This window comes from Panulirus ornatus, chromosome 37 (assembly GCF_036320965.1).
Source record: "Panulirus ornatus isolate Po-2019 chromosome 37, ASM3632096v1, whole genome shotgun sequence".
In the NCBI taxonomy this organism is placed as follows: Eukaryota; Metazoa; Arthropoda; class Malacostraca; order Decapoda; family Palinuridae; genus Panulirus; species Panulirus ornatus.
The window spans coordinates 12006232-12027040 of NC_092260.1; the positions used below are offsets into that span (position 1 = coordinate 12006232).

The window sequence follows — 20809 nt, forward strand, 5'->3', positions numbered from 1 at the left end:
AGGGCATATGAAGAGTCTGGAGTAAACCATGGAAAGTTTTGTAGGATCTGGATGTGGAAAGGGAGCAGTGGTTTCTATGCATTACACATGACAGCTAGAGACTGAGTGTGAACGAATGTGGCCTTTGTAGTCTTTTCCGAGCACTACCTCACGTGCGCGGGGGGGGGAAGGGGGTATCATTTCATGTGCAGCTGGGTGGCAACAGGAATGGATGAAAGCAGCAAGTATGAATATGTACATGTGTATATATTTATATGTCTGTGTATGTATATGTATGTATACATTGAAATGTATAGATATGTATATGTGCATGTGTGGGCATGTATGTATATACATGTGTATATGGGTGGGTTTGACCATTCTTTTTTTTGTTTCCTTGCGCTACCTTTCTAACGTGGGAGACAGCAACAAAGTATAATAAAGATGGAATATTTATTTTTTCATTATACTTTTTCTCTCTCTGTTTTCATACTATTCCCCATTTCCCACATTACTGAGGTAGCATTAAGAACAAAGGACTAAGCCTTTGAGGTAATATCCTCTCTTAGTCCCCTTCTCTGTTCCTAATATAGAAAATTGAAAATGAGGAGGGAGGATTTCCAGCCCCTTGCTCTATTCCCTTTTTGTCACTTTCTACGACACACAGGGAATACATGGGAAGTATTCTTTCTCCCCTATCCCCAGGGATAATTATATTTATATATATATATATATATATATATATATATATATATATAGAGAGAGAGAGAGAGAGAGAGAGAGAGATGCTCTGTGGAAGGTATTAAGAATATATGGTGTGGGAGGCAAGTTGTTAGAGGCAGTGAAAAGTTTTTATCGAGGATGTAAGGCATGTGTACCTGTAGGAAGAGAGGAAAGTGATTGGTTCTCAGTGAATGTAGGTTTGCGGCAGGGGTGGGTGATGTCTCCATGGTTGTTTAATTTGTTTATGGATGGGGTTGTTAGGGAGGTGAATGCAAGAGTTTTGGAAAGAGGGGCAAGTATGAAGTCTGTTGGGGATGAGAGAGCTTGGGAAGTGAGTCAGTTGTTGTTCGCTGATGATACAGCGCTGGTGGCGGATTCATGTGAGAAACTGCAGAAGCTGGTGACTGAGTTTGGTAAAGTGTGTGAAAGAAGAAAGTTAAGAGTAAATGTGAATAAGAGCAAGGTTATTAGGTACAGTAGGGTTGAGGGTCATGTCAATTGGGAGGTAAGTTTGAATGGAGAAAAACTGGAGGAAGTAAAGTGTTTTAGATATCTGGGAGTGGATCTGGCAGCGGATGGAACCGTGGAAGCGGAAGTGGATCATAGGGTGGGGGAGGGGGCGAAAATCCTGGGAGCCTTGAAGAATGTGTGGAAGTCGAGAACATTATCTCGGAAAGCAAAAATGGGTATGTTTGAAGGAATAGTGGTTCCAACAATGTTGTATGGTTGCGAGGCATGCGCTATGGATAGAGTTGTGCGCAGGAGGATGGATGTGCTGGAAATGAGATGTTTGAGGACAATGTGTGGTGTGAGGTGGTTTGATCGAGTAAGTAACGTAAGGGTAAGAGAGATGTGTGGAAATAAAAAGAGCGTGGTTGAGAGAGCAGAAGAGTGTGTTTTGAAATGGTTTGGGCACATGGAGAGAATGAGTGAGGAAAGATTGACCAAGAGGATATATGTGTCAGAGGTGGAGGGAACGAGGAGAAGTGGGAGACCAAATTGGAGGTGGAAAGATGGAGTGAAAAAGATTTTGTGTGATCGGTGCCTGAACATGCAGGAGGGTGAAAGGAGGGCAAGGAATAGAGTGAATTGGATCGATGTGGTATACTGTGGTTGACGTGCTGTCAGTGGATTGAATCAGGGCATGTGAAGCGTCTGGGGTAAACCATGGAAAGCTGTGTAGGTATGTATATTTGCGTGTGTGGACGTATGTATATACATGTGTATGGGGGGGGGGGTTGGGCCATTTCTTTCGTCTGTTTCCTTGCGCTACCTCGCAAACGCGGGAGACAGCGACAAAGTATAAAAAAAAAAAAAAAATATATATATATATATATATATGTATATATATATATATATATATATATATATGTATATATATATATATATGAGTGAGTGCTCAAATTACAGAGGTATAAATTTTTTGAGTATCCCTGGGAAATTATATGGGAGGGTATTGATTGAGAGGGTGAAGGCATGTACAGAGCATCAGATTGGGGAAGAGCAGTGTGGTTTCAGAAGTGGTAGAGGATGTGTGGATCAGGTGTTTGCTTTGAAGAATGTATGTGAGAAATACGTAGAAAAGCAAATGGATTTGTATGTAGCATTTATGGATCTGGAGAAGGCATATGATAGAGTTGATAGAGATGCTCTGCAGAAGGTACTGAGAATATATGGTGTGGGAGGCAAGTTGTTAGAAGCAGTGAAAAGTTTTTAGCGAGGATGTAAGGCATGTGTACGTGTAGGAAGAGAGGAAAGTGATTGGTTCTCAGTGAATGTAGGTTTGCGGCAGGGGTGTGTGATGTCTCCATGGTTGTTTAATTTGTGTATGGATGGGGTTGTTAGGGAGGTGAATGCAAGAGTTTTGGAAAAGGGGCAAGTATGAAGTCTGTTGTGGATGAGAGAGCTTGGGAAGTGAGTCAGTTGTTGTTCGCTGATGATACAGCTCTGGTGGCTGATTTATGTGAGAAACTGCAGAAGCTGGTGACTGAGTTTGGTAAAGTATGTGAAAGAAGAAAGTTAAGAGTAAATGTGAATAAGAGCAAGGTTATTAGGTACAGTAGGGTTGAGGGTCAAGTCAATTGGGAGGTAAGTTTGAATGGAGAAAAACTGGAGTAAGTAAAGTGTTTTAGATATCTGGGAGTGGATCTGGCAGCGGATGGAACCATGGAAGCGGAAGTGAATCATAGGGTGGGGGAGGGGGCAAAAATTCTGGGAGCCTTGAAGAATGTGTGGAAGTCGAGAACATTATTTCGGAAAGCAAAAATGGGTATGTTTGAAGGAATAGTGGTTCCAACAATTTTGTATGGTTGCGAGGCGTGGGCTATAGATCAAGTTGTGCGGAGTAGGGTGGATGTGCTGGAAATGAGATGTTTGAGGACAATATGTGATGTGAGGTGGTTTGATTGAGTAAGTAATGAAAGGGTAAGAGATGTGTGGTGATAAAAAGAGTGTGGTTGAGAGAGCAGAAGAGGGTGTTTTGAAATGGATTGGTCACATGGAGAGAATGAGTGAGGAAAGATTGACCAAGAGGATATATGTGTCAGAGGTGGAGGGAACGAGAACTGGCAGACCAAATTGGAGGTAGAAAGATGGAGTAAAAAAGATTCTGAGTGGTCGGGGCCTGAACATGCAGGAGGGTGAAAGGCATAGAGTGAATAGAGTGAATTGGAACGATGTGGTATACCGGGGTCGACATGCTGTCAATGGATTGAACCAGGGCATGTGAAGCGTCTGGGGTAAACCATGGAAAGTTGTGTGGGGCCTGGATGTGGAAAGGGAGCTGTGGTTTCGGTGCATTATTACATGACAGCTAGAGACTGAGCGGGAACGAATGGGGCCTTTGGTGTCTTTTCCTAGCGCTACCTCGCACACATGAGGGGGGAGGGGGTTGTTATTCCATGTGTGGCGGGGTGGCGATGGGAACAAATAAAGGCAGACAGTATGAATTATGTACATGTGTATATAGGTATATGTCTGTGTGTGTATATATATGTGTACATTGAGATGTATAGGTATATATATAATATGGGAGCGGGGGGCTGGAAATCCTCCCCTCTCGCTTTTTTTTAATTTTCCAAAAGAGGGAACAGAGAAGGGGGCCAGGTGAGGATATTCCCTCAAAGGCCCAGTCCTCTGTTCTCAACGCTACCTCGCTAATGCGGGAAATGGCGAATAGTATGAAAAATATATATATATATATATATATATATATATATATATATATATATATATATATATATATATATATAATTATCCCTGGGGATAGGGGAGAAAGAATACTTCCCATGTATTCCCTGCGTGTCGTAGAAGGCGACTAAAAGGGAAGAGAGCGGGGGGCTGGAAATCCTCCCCTCTCGTTTTTTTTAATTTTCCAAAAGAAGGAACAGAGAAGGGGGCCAGGTGAGAGTATTCCCTCTAAGGCCCATTCCTCTGTTCTTAACACTACCTCACTAATGCGAGAAATGGCAAATAGCATGAAAGATATATATATTTATTCATTTATATTTTATTTTCCTTTGTCGCTGTCTCCCGCGTTTGTGAGGTAGCGCAAGGAAACAGATGAAAGAAATGGCCCAACCCACCCTCATACACATGTATATACATACACGTCCACACACGCAAATATACATACCCATACATCTCAATGTACACACAATTCACACTGTCTGCCTTTATTCATTCCCATCGCCACCTCGCCACACATGAAATAACATCCCCCTCCCCCCCTCTTGCGTGCGAGGTAGCACTAGGAAAAGACAACAAAGGCCCCATTCGTTCACACTCAGTCTCTAGCTGTCATGCAATAATGCCCGAAACCACAGCTCCCTTTCCACATCCAGGCCCCACACAACTTTCCATGGTTTACCCCAGACGCTTCACATGCCCTGATTCAATCCATTGACAGCACGTCGACCCCGGTATACCACATCGATCCAGTTCACTCTATTCCTTGCCCGCCTTACACCCTCCTGCATGTTCAGGCCCTGATCACTCAAAATCTTTTTCACTCTATCTTTCCACCTTCAATATACATATATATATTTTTTCTTTTTCTTTCATACTATTCGCCATTTCCCGCATTAGCAAGGTAGCGTTGAGAACAGAGGACTGGGCCCTTGAGGGAATATCCTCACCTGGGCCCCTTCTCTGTTCCCCTTCTCTTTTGGAGAATTAAAAAAAAAAGTGAGAGGGGAGGATTTCCAGCCCCCCGCTCCCTCCCCTTTTAGTCGCCTTCTACGACACGCAGGGAATACGTGGGAAGTATTCTTTCTCCCCTATCCCCAGGGATATATATATATATATATATATATATATATATATAGAGAGAGAGAGAGAGAGAGAGAGAGAGAGAGAAGAGGTAGTAAAAGCTTTGCGGAAGATGAAAGCCGGCAAGGCAGCAGGTTTGGATGGTATTGCAGTGGAATTTATTAAAAAAGGGGGTGACTGTATTGTTGACTGGTTGGTAAGGTTATTTAGTGTATGTATGATTCATGGTGAGGTGCCTGAGGATTGGCGGAATGCTTGCATAGTGCCATTGTACAAAGGCAAATGGGATAAGAGTGAGTGCTCAAATTACAGAGGTATAAGTTTGTTGAGTATTCCTGGTAAATAATATGGGAGGGTATTGATTGAGAGGGTGAAGGCATGTACAGAGCATCAGATTGGGGAAGAGCAGTGTGGTTTCAGAAGTGGTAGAGGATGTGTGGATCAGGTGTTTGCTTTGAAGAATGTATGTGAGAAATACTTAGAAAAGCAAATGGATTTGTATGTAGCATTTATGGATCTGGAGAAGGCATATGATAGAGTTGATACAGATGATCTGTGGAAGGTATTAAGAATGTATGGAGTGGGAAGTAAGTTGTTAGAAGCAGCGAAAAGTTTTTATCAAGGATGTAAGGCATGTGTACGTGTAGGAAGAGAGGAAAGTGATTGGTTCTCAGTGAATGTTGGTTTGCGGCAGGGGTGCGTGATGTCTTCATGGTTGTTTAATTTGTTTATGGATGGGGTTGTTAGGGAGGTAAATGCAAGAGTTTTGGAGAGAGTGGCAAGTATGCAGTCTGTTGTGGATAAGAGAGCTTGGGAGGTGAGTCATTTGATGTTCGCTGATGATAAACTGCTGGTGGCTGATTCAGGTGAGAAACTGCAGAAGCTGGTGACTGAGTTTGGTAAAGTGTGTGAAAGAAGAAAGCTGAGAGTAAATATGAATAAGAGCAAGGTTATTAGGTACAGTAGGGTTGAGGGACAAGTCAATTGTGAGGTAAGTTTGAATGGAGAAAAGCTGGAGGAAGTGAAGTGTTTTAGATATTTGGGAGTGGATTTGGCAGTAGATGGAACCATGGAAGCAGAAGTGAATCATAGGGTGGGGGAGGGGGCAAAAGTTCTAGGAGTGTTAAAAAATGTGTGGAAATCGAGAACGCTATCTTGGAAAGCAAAAATGGGTATGTTTGAAGGAATAGTGGTTCCAACAATGTTAAATGGTTGCGAGATGTGGGCTATAGATAGAGTAGTGTGGAGGAGGGTGGTTGTGCTGGAAATGAGGTGCTTGAGGACAATATTTGGTGTGAGGTGGTTTGATTGAGTAAGTAATGAAAGGGTAAGAGAGATGTGTGGTAACAAAAAGAGTGTGGTTGAGAGAGCAGAAGAGGGTGTTTTGAAATGGATTGGTCACATGGAGAGAATTAGTGAGGAAAGATTGACCAAGAGGATATATGTGTCAGAGGTGGAGGGAACGAGAAGTGGGAGACCAAATAGGAGGTGGAAAGATGGAGTGAAAAAGATTTTGAGTGATCGGGGCCTGAACATGCAGGAGGGTGAAAGGTGTGTAAGGAATAGAGTGAATTGTAACGATGTGGTATACCGGGGTGGAGGTGCTGTCAGTGGATTGAACTAGGGCATGTGAAGTGTCTGGGGTAAACCATGGAAAGTTTTGTGGGGCCGGAATGTGGAAAGGGAGCTGTGGTTTCGGTGCATTATACACGACAGCTAGAGACTGTGTGTGAACGAATGTGGCCTTTGTTGTCTTTTCCTAGCGATACCTCGCACACGTGCGGGGGGGAGGGGGTTGTTATCTTATGTGTGGCGAGGTGTCGACGGGAATGAATAAGGGCAGACTATGAATTATGTACATGTGTATATATGTATATGTCTGTGTGTTTATATATATGTATACGTTGAGATGTACAGGTATGTATATGTGCATGTGTGGATGTGTATGTATATACATATGTATGTGGGTGGGTTGGGCCATTCTTTCGTCTGTTTCCTTGCGCTACCTCGCTAACGCGGGAGACCGACAAATATGATAAATAGAAATAAATATTATTGATTCTGGATGCATTTCTTAAGTAATATGAGGTTCTGTCTTGTGTAGATTATCAGTCAAACTTGTTCTACTAAGGTATCTTTAATGGCTTTTAACTGTATTTTCTCACATAAGGACAGAATTCTCTGAGCATTTGATAGAGTACTTGCTTGTTTAGGGTTGAAGACTTTTATTTTAACCCTCAAAATGTGGTGTATCCACTAGGGTTCACCCATTTTACCGTCTTAAAACATATGAGGCTGGTGGAATCTTGGTACACAGGACTAACTGAGCATACAGCCACCCACCCATTTAGGCATGAGAGATTACAGCAAGGCCGTGAAATGGCATTAAGCGACCCCTTGCAGTAATTATTTATGCTAACTTACTGGCACTTTTTAGACATGTTGACACTCACTTACCATAGACATATGATATCTCCATTGTAATTTCTGACTAATAAAGAGGTCAGATAGTTATCACTATTTTTCATTCAGGGTATTTCCTTGACTCAAATGTTATTTTGTTGTTGCTGTTGTTGTTGTCATCTTTGTACTGGTTTTCTCACTTATGCTGAATGTACCAGTGCTGAATTTACATGAATGCAAATTACCTTTTGCTGGCCAGAGTTAATTTTTACCAGGCTGCAAGTTGCACTTATGTGGTTGGGCATAACTGATATAAAGGAATAAACATTTTGAAAAGAATAACCTTATTTTATGATTCTAAAATGTTTGAAAAGTATTAAAAGCTAGTCAGACTGGTAGTGCAGTATTACTAGAATAACAAATAAAACATGGTTATAAAAAGCTTTAAAAGTTTGTCATCATACCAGTTGTTTATTAAAAGAATGATATTTGAATTAAAACAATGAGAGCACAGATAAATACAATAAACAAACAGATGAGAAAGGCAGGAACGAGGTAGTTAGCCTCCCAGTGCATGGCTCGTACCATCTTCATTTTTTTACCCATTTTTGCTTCCAATGAAAACAATGAAAAATAAACATTTTTGATATGCTTGTTTGAAAGCCATAAAAAACATTAAAATCATGTCTAATTACTCTATAAGTAGAAGGATAAATGCAAGATAGTGACAGTGAGGGCTAAGATTAATGAACAAGTGAGGAAAATGGGATCCATCATCCGCATACATTTAGAAATAAAGAGCATTTCATTTGGTTTGAAATAAATAAGCATTAATTTATACATTTCTGAAAGTGATGGAAAAATATCAGAATCTCGGATGACTTTTGTCAACAGATTGATGAATAAGACACTATGAACAAAACAATACAGTTGACAAACAAGTAATGAATACAGGAATCATCCTGCCCACAGTATGAAAAAATAAACATATGTTTTACGCTTGCCTGAAAGTGATAAGCACAAAATCGAAAGCCTGTCAAATTACTGTTTTTGAAATAGTGTAATGATAAATGAATAATGTTGAACAATGACAGCTCACATAAATACAATAAACAAACAGAAAAGGAAGGCTTGAACCCACTTACCCAAATGTTTGATAAAGTTTGCTTTATTTTACTGTTATCTGAAAGTGATGAAAATGCAAACTTGCATTGAATACCAGAGTCATCTTGATGTACAAAGCTTTGAAATAAGAGCAGGTCAGAAAGTCTCTCTCTCTGAGCAAAGAGTTATGGCAGGTTAGAGAAAGCATATTCTTCTCCAACATAATACAGGTACACGACCAATTATCTGACAACTGATGGTTCGTCGGCACCTTTAGTCTGGACAAAATTACGTAAGGGAACTTGAAATTACCGTGCCACTAGTTTATTGGGTGGCCACAGATGGCGTTGTGTGTAGGGTGCGCTTATTTACATTCTTTACGCTGCACTTATTGGTGGTGATACTGCAATTCTGTGAGATTCTTAGCTTATTTTGCTCAGATTTAACCTTAGCTATGGCTTCTAAGACATATGAGGGTGTCAGTCTTGGTGTCAGACATTACCACCAGTCCATATCGATCCAAGATAAACTAGAACTGTTGAAAAAAATGAACCGTGGTGTTTTGGTACATAAGCTGTGTGACATCTACAGTACTGGTTCATCAACTGTTAATGATATAAAGAAGCAAAGGGAGAAAATATTGAAACTCTATGCAAACAGCAATTCCAAGAAGCACATGATGATTGGAAAAACTATGAAGGATGGTAAGAGTACTGAGCACAATCGAGTGATGATTGGTTTTCGACAGTGTCAGAGTGATGGAGTGGACTTGTCTGATAGCATGATAATGGACCAGGCTAAGTTGTTCCACAAAGAACTTTAATTACAACATGAGCATGACTATAGTGAAGGATGGATTCAAAGATTCGAGAAGCATCATGGAATTTCCATGAATGAAGTGTACGGAGAAAAGCAGTCTGCCTACCATGAAGGAGCTGCCGAGTATGCAGAAGAATTTGCAAAACTCATGGCTGATGAGTACCTCAGTCCTGGGCAGGTGTATAATGTATGTCATTTATTTATTTGATTTACATTTAATTTTTATTTAATTTCAAGATCTAGCAGTCCATGGTATACTTTAAACACATGGGAGATGTGTAATTAGTGGGTTAAAATGTTTTGATGAATTATTATTAGGTGATCACAGTTGGTCCAGCAAAATGGTTAATTTGGCAAGGCTTTGGAACCAAGAGTGCCAGAAAATCATTCCATATGATTGAAAAGAGTAAGCATACTACCTTGCTCAGGTAGGGGATGCAGTTATAAGAGAATGATAATTTGACAAACTGTTTATGGTTTTACATCTCTTAGAAAAGCACGCTTAATTTCAAGTGTATAGGTAAGAGCGCTTCTACCTTCCTCATTTGTTTACTTATTGTAGTTTGTAGGTGTTACCAGACTTGACCTGCTCAATTTTACACCTTACTTGAAAAGTTACCTTTTTTGAAGCTGTATCATTGGGAGTGTATTCTCATCAAAGATTTTCTCATTCCAAAGGAGTTTACTTTTCCCCTGCTACTGGAAGTATTGCATTCTTGGGCTGTAGGAGCCTTCAAATAGGTCCTGGGTAACACCAGGACTGTTTCATAGAAATTGGTCCTTGGATGATTATAACTGAATTTTTTTTAAGTTAGAGAGTCCAGTCATTGACAAAAGTCCATAACATGGCCAGGCCTTAAGTGAAATTTTGAGAGAATTATGTGTAATTGAAAAAGAAAAGACAAGGGAAAGTGTTTATGAATTTTGGAGGAAGCGAAAGACCTGTCTTTTGAAATGTGCCAGGTCATAGTTATTGGGAAAAACATGAGAATACAGATAGTTTCAGAGTCGACATATAGGAAAAGTAGTTATCAAAATAGCCCACCCTAGAGTTGCTGATGGCCACACAATAATCATGTGCCGCAACAGTCTTCCATGTATTGCATGGTCTAGCTAGTGGTGGAGGCACACTAGCAGCTAGCGTAGGACAAGAAGGTCAAGTTTGGAAGTTGGCCTGGGACATTTATAAGTCAGATCTCTTTCAACTCAACTCTGTCAAGTAAGCATACAGAGCTAGAACTACCCTAAATGTGAGAGCAGTACTCCAGACAAGGATAAATCAATCCCTTGTATAAACAAAGCAACTGTTCAGAAGAGAAGTTTCAACATCTAAACAGGACACCGAGTTTCATAGAGGCAGACTTAGCTGTTTCTACAATGTAGGGTTTCCAAGAAAGAGTGGATGTTACAGCAATACCAAGTATGTTCTTGGAGTCAGAAGGTGGAATTACAGAACTGTCAAAGGAAAGACGAGAGTTGTAAGTTTTTGATAGAGAGATGGATAGAAATTGGGTCTTGGAAGCATTGAATTAAACAAGATTTTGTGTACCCTAGTGACATATCCTGTCCAAGTCTGAGTTTATTTAGATGGCTGTGTCAAGACAAGATGCAGATCAAGTGAGAGAAGAGGGACCAGAATTGAAAGATGTGGATGAATGCAATGTTGAATCGTCAGCATGTGAGTGCACTGGATTATTTGTTGAGGAAAGGAAATCATTGAAGAAAAGGAGAGAAAGTATAGGGGATAGGACACCACTGTTGGTGGAGAAAAGGGGGAGAGGCTGGTCCATCAACAACCCAGAGTCGGCTGGAGAGGAAGCTGGATACAAATGAGCTAAGTGAGGGAGGGAAGCCAAAAGAGGAAGCTTAAAGATGAGACCCTGATGCCACACGCTGTCCAATCCTTAGATATGTCAAAGGCAACTACACATGACTCCCCAAAATCAACTTACAAGGTTAAGAGTGGTTCATTTACTATTTTATTATAATTACCAATTTGACAGGTTTTTAATCTTTTTTCATAACTTTTAAGCATTAAATAGATGTTTGTTCTTTTCAGTTATATGGGCAAAAGGTTTTCTGTGTTTCTCATTTGTTTGTTTACCTCTTTTACATCAGCTGTCATTGTTCCCTGTATTTTATCTTTCATTTTATTAACATCACTAGCTTTCCAACTGATAAAGCAGCTCTATATGGTCATTCATATTCCTATAATTCAACTTTTGATGATGTTGCATCTAATATTCTGCCCCATCTCCTCCCATTAAACCTATGCCATCTTGTATATTTTCCTCACACAATTTCAGTCAAGTACTTTCCTAGCTTCAAATGGACAAAGTGTAAGGCCCAGATGTCATACTTCCTTGAGTCCTAGGGGAGTGTACCTCTGACCTAGCCTCTGCTTGCTTACCTTATTTTTCTCTCTACACACTCAGACTTCTTTTTCGTCTTGAGATGATTCTCTGGTGCATCCTATCCCTGAGAGTGGAGACCTCTTATTGTATCACCAGTGGTGTCCTTTATGGTTCTGTCATGTTGTCTACTCTCTTCCTTTTCTCCTTTAATGATCTCTCTTCTGTGTCTGAACCAGTTTACTCTTATGCTGATGATTCCATTTCTCTTTCTTCATCTCTCTTGCCTTCCCCTGCTGCTCCTAATTTTCATTATCTTTCTCGTACAAAACATATTTCCTCTCTCATTTAGGACTTATGCAGGTTTTTGTAATGGGGAAACAGTAACCTGATTTACTTTGAAATTACTAAAGCACAATGTCTTCCTGTGTCTCTCTCTGAGAGTCTGTCATTTTCTACTCTTTGCTTTGAATTTAATTTCAAAGCACTGCAGTTCTACCTTGTAACAACATAACCATGTTGGGGATAACCATATCCTCCACTATCTCATGGAAACCCCACATAATCAGCATGATGAAGTCTGGTTCCCAAAGGCTTGGGGTGTTGTAGAGGTGCTATAGTAATTTTTCTTGTGAGCAACTATTTCATATTTGCATGGGTTTAATTCACTCTGTTGTGGATTACTGCCTACATCTGGGGTGGTTCTTTATCTACCTCTCTTACCGAGAATTAAGTCAGAATCTTTTCATCTCATTGATTCTTCTGTCATCAACTCTCTTCAGCCATCTCTTTCTGTATTCCATGATGTTGCCGCTGTCTCTTAGTTTGATTGGTATTATTTTGGCCACTGCCTTTGTGAGATGCCCTGCATGGCTGCTGATTTGTACATTTTTTCTGTAGAGACTGGTTACGTGAAGGGCTCCCATTAATTTACCTTCATGCTTGAACAGCTAAGCTGTGGAATTTATCTCCACCATTCATTATTTCCTCATCCTGTAATCTTTCTACCTCTAAAAGACAAATCTGTGAAGATTTGCAGAGTCCTTAATGATTTGTATATTTTCTTACATTTTCCCTTTCACTTGAGATGGCCTATGATTGTGGCATGTTTTGTACATGCCATGTCAGTCATTGAATAAGAAGGGGAGATCTGCTGCATGGCTGCTCATTACATTCTTTTTGTTTGTATATTCATGTATTGGTGGCTACTGTAAACTCATTCATAATGTTCATTCAGTATCATTTACATTATTTTTTTTTTTTATAAAAGTGCTTTTAGCATCTGCATGAAATTTTAATGCAATAAAGAATTTTCATCAAAAATTGCTTGCCTTCTTCAGAAGTTGCTTTTTTTGCATAAATATCTGTTGAGAGGAGTTAAGGAGTCAAGGACTATGTATGAGATGTTACTGGGATTAGCTGCTCTTAGATAGATTATGTTATTAAGAGTGAATGCTCAAATGGATCTCTGTTGCAGAGGCATGTGCCATCTTGCTGACTGGTGTTTCTCCTTTTTTCAGTTCAGAAGCATTGGGGTCAGTGTTTGTAGTATGATTATCAATTTCCTTCAGTAAAGATTCTCTAAATGGGTATTATCCAAATGCTTTTTTTCAAGTTTATGTGACTTCAGTAGCCCCCAATTGGATAGGACAACCTTTGTGCAAGAGATTTCTACCGATGTCCCAGATCCCTTGCATTAAGTTTTGTGATGTGGAGTCTTTGAATTTGGAGTTTTCAAATAAAAAGTTGGGAAGATAATATAGAGTATACTTAACAGATAATCTTTTAGATATGTTTTCCCCTCTACTCAGAGTCATTACCAGATAATTTGATTATATTTTCATGTCTCTTTCAGAGATTTTGAGGTATCAGCTGTAACTGATTGAATATGTTTAAAGTTTTCTTCTTCTCTTTTATTTTTTTGACAAGAGTGAAGCTTAGTAACATTACTATTTCACACAAGAGTGGTATTCAGGAACCATTTTGACATAGAGCATGACATCTAATGATATCTTTGGCCAGTTTGAAGGAGATTGTTAAGATAGCTTTTCAATAGAAACATGTAGCCTCTTCATCTTAGTATAAATTAAGTATACATTCTTATTTTAGTTTTTCTTATGGTTTGTCTGAAGTCCCTTCTCCTTCGTATGGGTAGATTTTCTGATTCTTTTTTGTTTATGTTTATGACTGAGAAATTGTGGTTTTGAAGAAGGAAATTCCTTTTATCTATTGTATGCAGTCTTATGAGCATCAGTTAATTTACCTCTCCCTTCCATAATATGTCCTTTTTCCTTTCTGATATTGTTTTCCCTATCTGAACTGTAGGAAGTCCAAGATTGTCACCATAATTGAGTGAATGATCAATGTGGATGGTGCTATCTTGTATCTGACCTATGTTCTCTTAAGATGTGATAGATTCCTTTAATTTTGTGTCTGAATATGCCTCTGCTGGCCTCATACCTTTTGGTGGTTGAAGGGGTTGACTATTCATGGATTCAACTCCATCAAGCAAGTGCTTTCATATTTTAAGTGTTCCTACAGTAGAGAAATAGTTTTCTTCTTTCAGACCCTTTTTTCTTTTCCTTGTATTATCCTTTTTTTTTCCTGTGTTGCAGACCAAAAATTTAAGCATCTTATACACACAGTTTTTGTTTTACATACAGTTGAGACTTTGAATTCAAGAGAGTTGAAGATTAACCCTTTCCCCTATGTGTTTATATATTCAAATATGCATTAAAGTGTTTTAAGTGTTTTATGTTCATATGAGTCTTTCAGTAATGACAGATTACTATTTCAGCAGACAAAGTTGGAGCAGATAGATTAAGTGATGAGAGCAGCAAAAGAGCTGACAGCGACCATATGGAGAACTGGACAGATCAAGAACAATCCGATCCCCAGTGTTTGGCCTCATCTCCACCCAGGGAGGACAAGAATAAGAGGTAGGAAGGATGAAGTAGACTATGTAAATTGCGCACAAATTTAGCTGAATGTTGAAAAAACACAGCAGTGCTCAAAAAGGTTCCCATTATTCAGGGAAAGTCAGGGATTTTTGTACCAGGGGTGGAAAAACCTTTTGGTTAAAAAGTATGAGAAATAAGTGTTAATCAGAGAGTTAACCTTTTCTAGTTGACCATGTCATAACCTGTTTGCTTATTTTTGTCTTCATTTATTTCCATAAGGATCACTGCTGGTCATCTGTAGATTTTATTTATTTTTTTGCATTTCCTTTTGATCAGCTTGTCAGTTTGCGTACTTTATCACAGTAGCAGCCCTGATGTCCATTGTATGCTCTGTGTTGGATATTTTCAATTATTCTAAGGAAAAATCTCCATAAGATTTTAATTACAATTAACTAAATCACCACTCTGATTTGAATGATTTTGCGCTTTCTTGGGTGAAGTATTCTTTATATGTACTGTACCCCTTTTAACTCATTCCAGTCTGCTTTTAGGCTTGAGGTACTTCAATGCCAGTCTGTTGTCAGGCATGAGGTACTTCAGTACTGTGAGGCATATATAGTGAGATAATGGTATTTTTGGAAGTATTTTTTTTCTCAGAGGTATATGATTACACAGGGGCTTCATCTTTTCGTAGAGATTTATGATTACAAAGGGGCTTCATCTGTAAGTTATCTTGTAAGAGAATCACAGCTTCACAAGTTATAGCATAACATGGGGACACAGATCTTTCACAGATTTCCTTGAAATCTTCACGATAGCTACCAGTGAATTAAAAACTTCAGGCTGTGAAATCTGGTAGAGGCTGAATGTGAACAAATGTAGCCTTTTTTTTTGTTTTCCTGGCACTACCTCGCTGACACAGGGGATGATGATGATGTTTCCTGTGGGGTGGGATCACGCAGAGAATGGATGAAGGCAAGCAAGTATGAATATGTACATGTGTCTATATGTATATGTCTGGGTTGTGTATGTCTATGTATGTATGTATGTATGTATGTATGTATGTATGTATGTGTATGCGAAGGTGAGTAATGTGGCAGTTGAGGGCATAATTGGTGTACATGGGGTATTCAGTGTTGTGAATGGAAATGGTGAAGAGCTTGTGGGCTTGTGTGCTGAAAAAAGATTGGTGATTGGGAATACCTGGTTTAAAAAGAGAGATATACATAAATATATGTATGTGAGTAGGAGAGATGGTCAAAGGGCACTATTGGATTACATTTTATTGGATGGGTGCGTAAAAGAGAGATTCTTGGATGTTAATGTGCTGGGAGGGGTAGATGGAGGGATGTCTGACCACTGTCTTATGGAGGTGAAGGTGAAGATTTGTAAAGGTTTTCAAAAAAGAAGAGAGAGTTTTGGAGAGAAGAGAGTGGTAAGAGTAAGTGAGCATGGAAAGGACACTTGTGTGAGGAAATACCAGGAGAGATTGAGTTTAGAATGGCAAAAGGTGAGAGCAAATTATGTGAGGGGAATAGGTGAGGAATGGGATGTATTTAGGGAAGTAGTTACAGCTTATGCAAAAAGTTCATGTGGCATGAGAAAGGTGGGAGGTGGGCAGATTGGAAAGGGTAATGAGTAGTGGGATGAAAAAGTAAAGTTGTTAGTGAAAGAGAAAAGAGAAGCGTTTGGACAATACTTGCAAGAAAGGAGTGCAAATGACTGGGAGACGTATAAAAGAAAGTGCAAGAGGTCAAGAGAAACATGCAAGGGTTGAAAAAGAGGGCAGATGAGAGTTGGGGTGAGAGTGTATCATTAAATTTTAGGGAGAATAAAAAGATGTTGTGGAAGGAGGTAAATAACATGCGTAAAACAAGTGAACAAATGGAAACATTGATGAAGGGGGCAAGTGGAAAAGTAATAGCAGGCAGTGATGAAGTGAGAATGAGATGGAGTGAGAATTTTGAAGGTTTGTTGAATGTGTTTCATGATAGAGTGGCAGCTGTAGGGTGTTTTAGTTGGGGTGGTGTGCGAAGTGAGAGGGTCAGGGAGAATGGTTTGCTTAAGAAAGAAGAGGTAGTGAAAGCTTTGCAAAAGATGAATTCCAGCAAGGTGGTGGTTTGGATGGTATTGCAGTAGAATTTATTAAAAAAGGGGTGACTGCATTGTTGATTGGTTGGTAAGTATATTCAGTGTATGTATGGATCATGGTGAAGTGCCTGAGGAATGGCAGAATGCATGCAAAATGCCATTTACTGAAGGCAAAGGGGATAAAGATAAGTGTTCAAACTACAGAGGCATAAGTTTCTTCAGTATTCCTAGGAAATTATATGGAAGGGTGTTGATTGAGAGGGTGAAGGCATGTACAGAGCATCAAATTGGCACAGAGCAGTGTGGTTTCAGAAGTGGTAGAGGATGTGTGGATCAGGTGTTTGCTTAGAAGAATGTGTATGAGAAATTCTTAGAAAAACAGATGGATTTGTATTTAGCATTTATGGATCTGGAGAAGGCATATGATAGAGTTGATAGAGATGCTTTGTGAAAGGTCTTAAGAGTATATGGTGTGGGGGTGAGTTGCTAGAAGCAGTGAAAAGTTTTTACCAGAGGCATGTGTATGAGTAGGAAGAGAGGTGAGTGATTGGTTCCCAGTGAATGTCGGTCTGCAGCAGGGGTGTGTGATGTCCCCATGGTTCTTTGATTTGTTTATGGATGGGGTGGTTAGGGAGGTAAATGCAAGAGTTTAGGAGAGGAGGCAAGTATGCAGTCTGTTGGGGATGAGAGTGAGTCGGTTGTTTTTCGCCCGTGATACAGCTCTAGTGGCTGATTCATGTGAGAATTATGTATGATAAAGAGTTGAAAAAGAGGGCAAATGAGAGTTGGGGTGAGGGAGTATCATTAGATTTTAGGGAGAATAAAAAGATGTTTTGGAAGGAGGTAAATAAAGTGCGTAAGACAAGGGAACAAATGGTAACATCAGTGAAGGGGGCTAATGGGGAGGTGATAACAAGTACTGGTGATGTGAGAAGGAGATGTAGTGAGTATTTTGAAGGTTTGTTGAATGTGTTTGATGATAGAGTGGCAGATATAAGGTGTTTTGGTCGAGGTGGTGTGCAAAGTGAGAGGGTTAGGGAAAATGATTTGGTAAACAGAGAAGAGGTAGTAAAAGCTTTGCAGAAGTTGAAATCCAGCAAGGCAGTGGGTTTGGATGGTATTGTAGTGGAATTTATTAAAAAATGGGGTGACTGTATTGTTTACTGGTTGGTAAGGTTATTTAATGTATGTATGACTCATGGTGAGGTGCCTGAGGATTGGAGGAATGCTTGCATAGTGCCATTGTACAAAGGCAAAGGGGATAAAAGTGAGTGCTCAAATTACAGAGGTATAAGTTTGTTGAGTATTCCTGGGAAATTATATGGGAGGGTATTGATTGAGAGGGTGAAGGCATGTACAGAGCATCAGATTGGGGAAGAGCAGTGTGGTTTCAGAAGTGGTAGAGGATGTGGATCAGGTGTTTGCTTTGAAAAATGTATGTGAGAAATACTTAGAAAAGCAAATGGATTTGTATGTAGCAATGATGGATCTAGAGAAGGCATATGATAGAGTTGATAGAGATACCCTGTGGAAGGTATTAAGAATATATGGTGTGGGAGGCAAGTTGTTAGAAGCAGTGAAAAGTTTTTATCGAGGATGTAAGGCATGTGTACGTGTAGGAGGAGAGGAAAGTGATTGGTTCTCGGTGAATATAGATTTGCGGTAGGGGTGTGTGATGTCTCCATGGTTGTTTAATTTGTTCATGGATGGGGTTGTTAGGGAGGTGAATGCAAAAGTTTTGGAAAGAGGGGCAAGTATGCAGTCTGTTGTGGATGAAAGAGCTTGGGAAGTGAGTCAGTTTGTTGTTTGCTGATGAGACAGCGTTGGTAGCTGATTCATGTGAGAAACTGCAGAAGCTGGTGACTGAGTTTGGTAAAGTGTGTGAAAGAAGAAAGCTGGGAGTAAATGTGAAAAAGAGCAAGGTTATTAGATACAGTAGGGTTGAGGGACAAGTCAATTGGGAGGTAAGTTTGAATTGAGAAAAAGTGGAGAAAGTGAAGTGTTTTAGATATCTAGGAGTGTATTTGGCAGCGGATGGAACCATGGAAGCGGAAGTGAATCATAACGGTGGGGGAGGGGGCGAAAGTTCTGGGAGCCTTGAAGAATGTGTAGAAGTCGAGAACATTATCTCGGAAAGCAAAAATGGATATGTTTGAAGGAATAGTGGTTCCAACAATGTTATATGGTTGCAAGGCATGGGCTATAGATAGAGTTGTGCAGAGGAGGATGGATGTGCTGGAAATGAGATGTTTGAGGACAGTATGTGGTGTGAGGTGGTTTGATCGAGTAAGTGCTAATAGGGTAAGAGAGATGTGTGGTGATAAAAAGAGTGTGGTTGAGAGAGCAGAAGAGGGTGTTTTGAAATGGTTTGGTCACATGGAGAGAATGAGTGAGGAAAGATTGACCAAGAGGATATATGTGTCAGAGATGGAGGGAACGAGAAGTGGGAGACCAAATTGGAGGTGGAAAGATGGAGTGAAAAAGATTTTGAGTGATCGGGGCCTGAACATGCAGGAGGGTGAAAGGCGTGCAAGGAATAGAGTGAATTGGAACGATGTGGTATGCCGGGGTCGACGTGCTGTCAATGGATTAAACCAGGCATGTGAAGTGTCTGGGGTAAACCATGGAAAGTTCTGTGGGGCCTAGATGTGGAAAGGGAGCTGTGGTTTCGGTGCATTGTTGCATGACAGCTAGAGACTGTGTGAACGAATGTGGCCTTTTTTTTTGTCTTTTCCTAGCGCTATCTCACGCACATGAGGGGGTTGTTATTTCATGAGTGGCGGGATGGCGATGGGAATGAATAAAGGCAGACTATGAATTATGTACATGTGTATATATGTATATGTCTGTGTGTGTTTGTGTATGTATAAGTTGAGATGTATAGGTATGTATATTTGCGTGTGTGGACGTGTATGTGGGTGGGTTGGGCCATTCTTTCGTGTGTTTCCTTGTCCTACCTCGCTAACGTGGGAGACGGCGACAAAGCAAAATAAATAGAATAAAATAAAAATATATGTTTGCAAGCATTGATTTTGGAGTTACTCACAGCTGCTTTTTCCGAAATTGTTGGTTGATCATGTTCCTTTGTCAATGATGGCGATGAATGTGTGAGCTAACATGCTTGCTTGTAGCTCCAAAAGGGTTATTGAAGTTCAATTTGCTTGATATATTATTCATTCCTGGATTTGATTGTGCTATTTATTTATTTATTTTATTTAATTTGCTTTGAGTGAGTATTGTGCTATCATATGAATTGTGCTATCATATTGATTGTGCTATCATGTGAAATTTCTTTACAGCAACAAGAATAAACTGTTCACTAGAGATCGCAGTAATATGTCTTTAAAAGAGCGCAAAAGCATATCTTCCACGGGTGGCTCTACACCACGGCAAGAAAAGATGGTTGTTGAACGTTCAAACTCCAGTGCCAATGTGGATTCTAGTGTGAGTATTCTTTTTGTTTTAATTCTTCGGAACATTTAATTTTGCTTTATAATCTTTCTATCTCTCTATCCTTTTTCTCTTTTCTATCACATGTTAGTAATTATTCATCTGGTGGAATTGAAATTTTCATCATTGATTATTGTAACATTCCTGGAAGAAATTTTCTTATTTTTTGAAATTTTTTCTCAAGTTATGTCCCTTATTTTAGTCACATGGAGAGAATGAGTGAGGGAAGATTGACAAAGAGGATATATGTGTCAGAGGTGGAGGGAATGAGGAGAAGTGGGAGACCAAATTGAAGGTGGAAAGATTGAGTTAAAAAGATTTTGAGTGATTGGGGCCTGAGCATGCAGTTTAGGTGGTATATTTTGCAAATGCATTATTTCTTGAAGTACCATATCTTAATATCTTTTAATGTTTGTGGGTCCTTTATGTGCAACCTCCTCATAACCGCTTGACTTAGGAAACTGTACTTGATTCCAAGAGATGGAGATACTAAAGGTGTTTTGCCCCTCTATTTACATTTCCTTTCTCTGTCCCACCTTTAGGTCTGTTGTAGGAGTTACAGTGAGTTTGTGATGGTCATTTCGTAGGCATATCTCCACCTTATTCAGTCGACTTGGGTTGTTGTACATGGCATCTAAAGGTCGATAAGCTCTTGCAGTTTTCCATTTTAACAGCCACTTGTGTTCCTCTCAGCTTTACCAACTTGTTAGAAAACTTTTC

At 39.7% G+C, this 20809-nt stretch overlaps 1 protein-coding gene across 1 annotated transcript in view; it reads left to right on the plus strand.

The window, feature by feature from the left end:
- The window catches only part of LOC139760689 (uncharacterized), a 102632-nt gene that overhangs the window by 79240 nt on the left and 2583 nt on the right, over window positions 1-20809 (plus strand). Inside the window, exons 8-9 of the mRNA XM_071684256.1 lie at window positions 14446-14587; window positions 19939-20083. Coding sequence (XP_071540357.1) covers window positions 14446-14587; window positions 19939-20083 — 287 coding nt within the window. The remainder of the gene's footprint in view (window positions 1-14445; window positions 14588-19938; window positions 20084-20809) is intronic.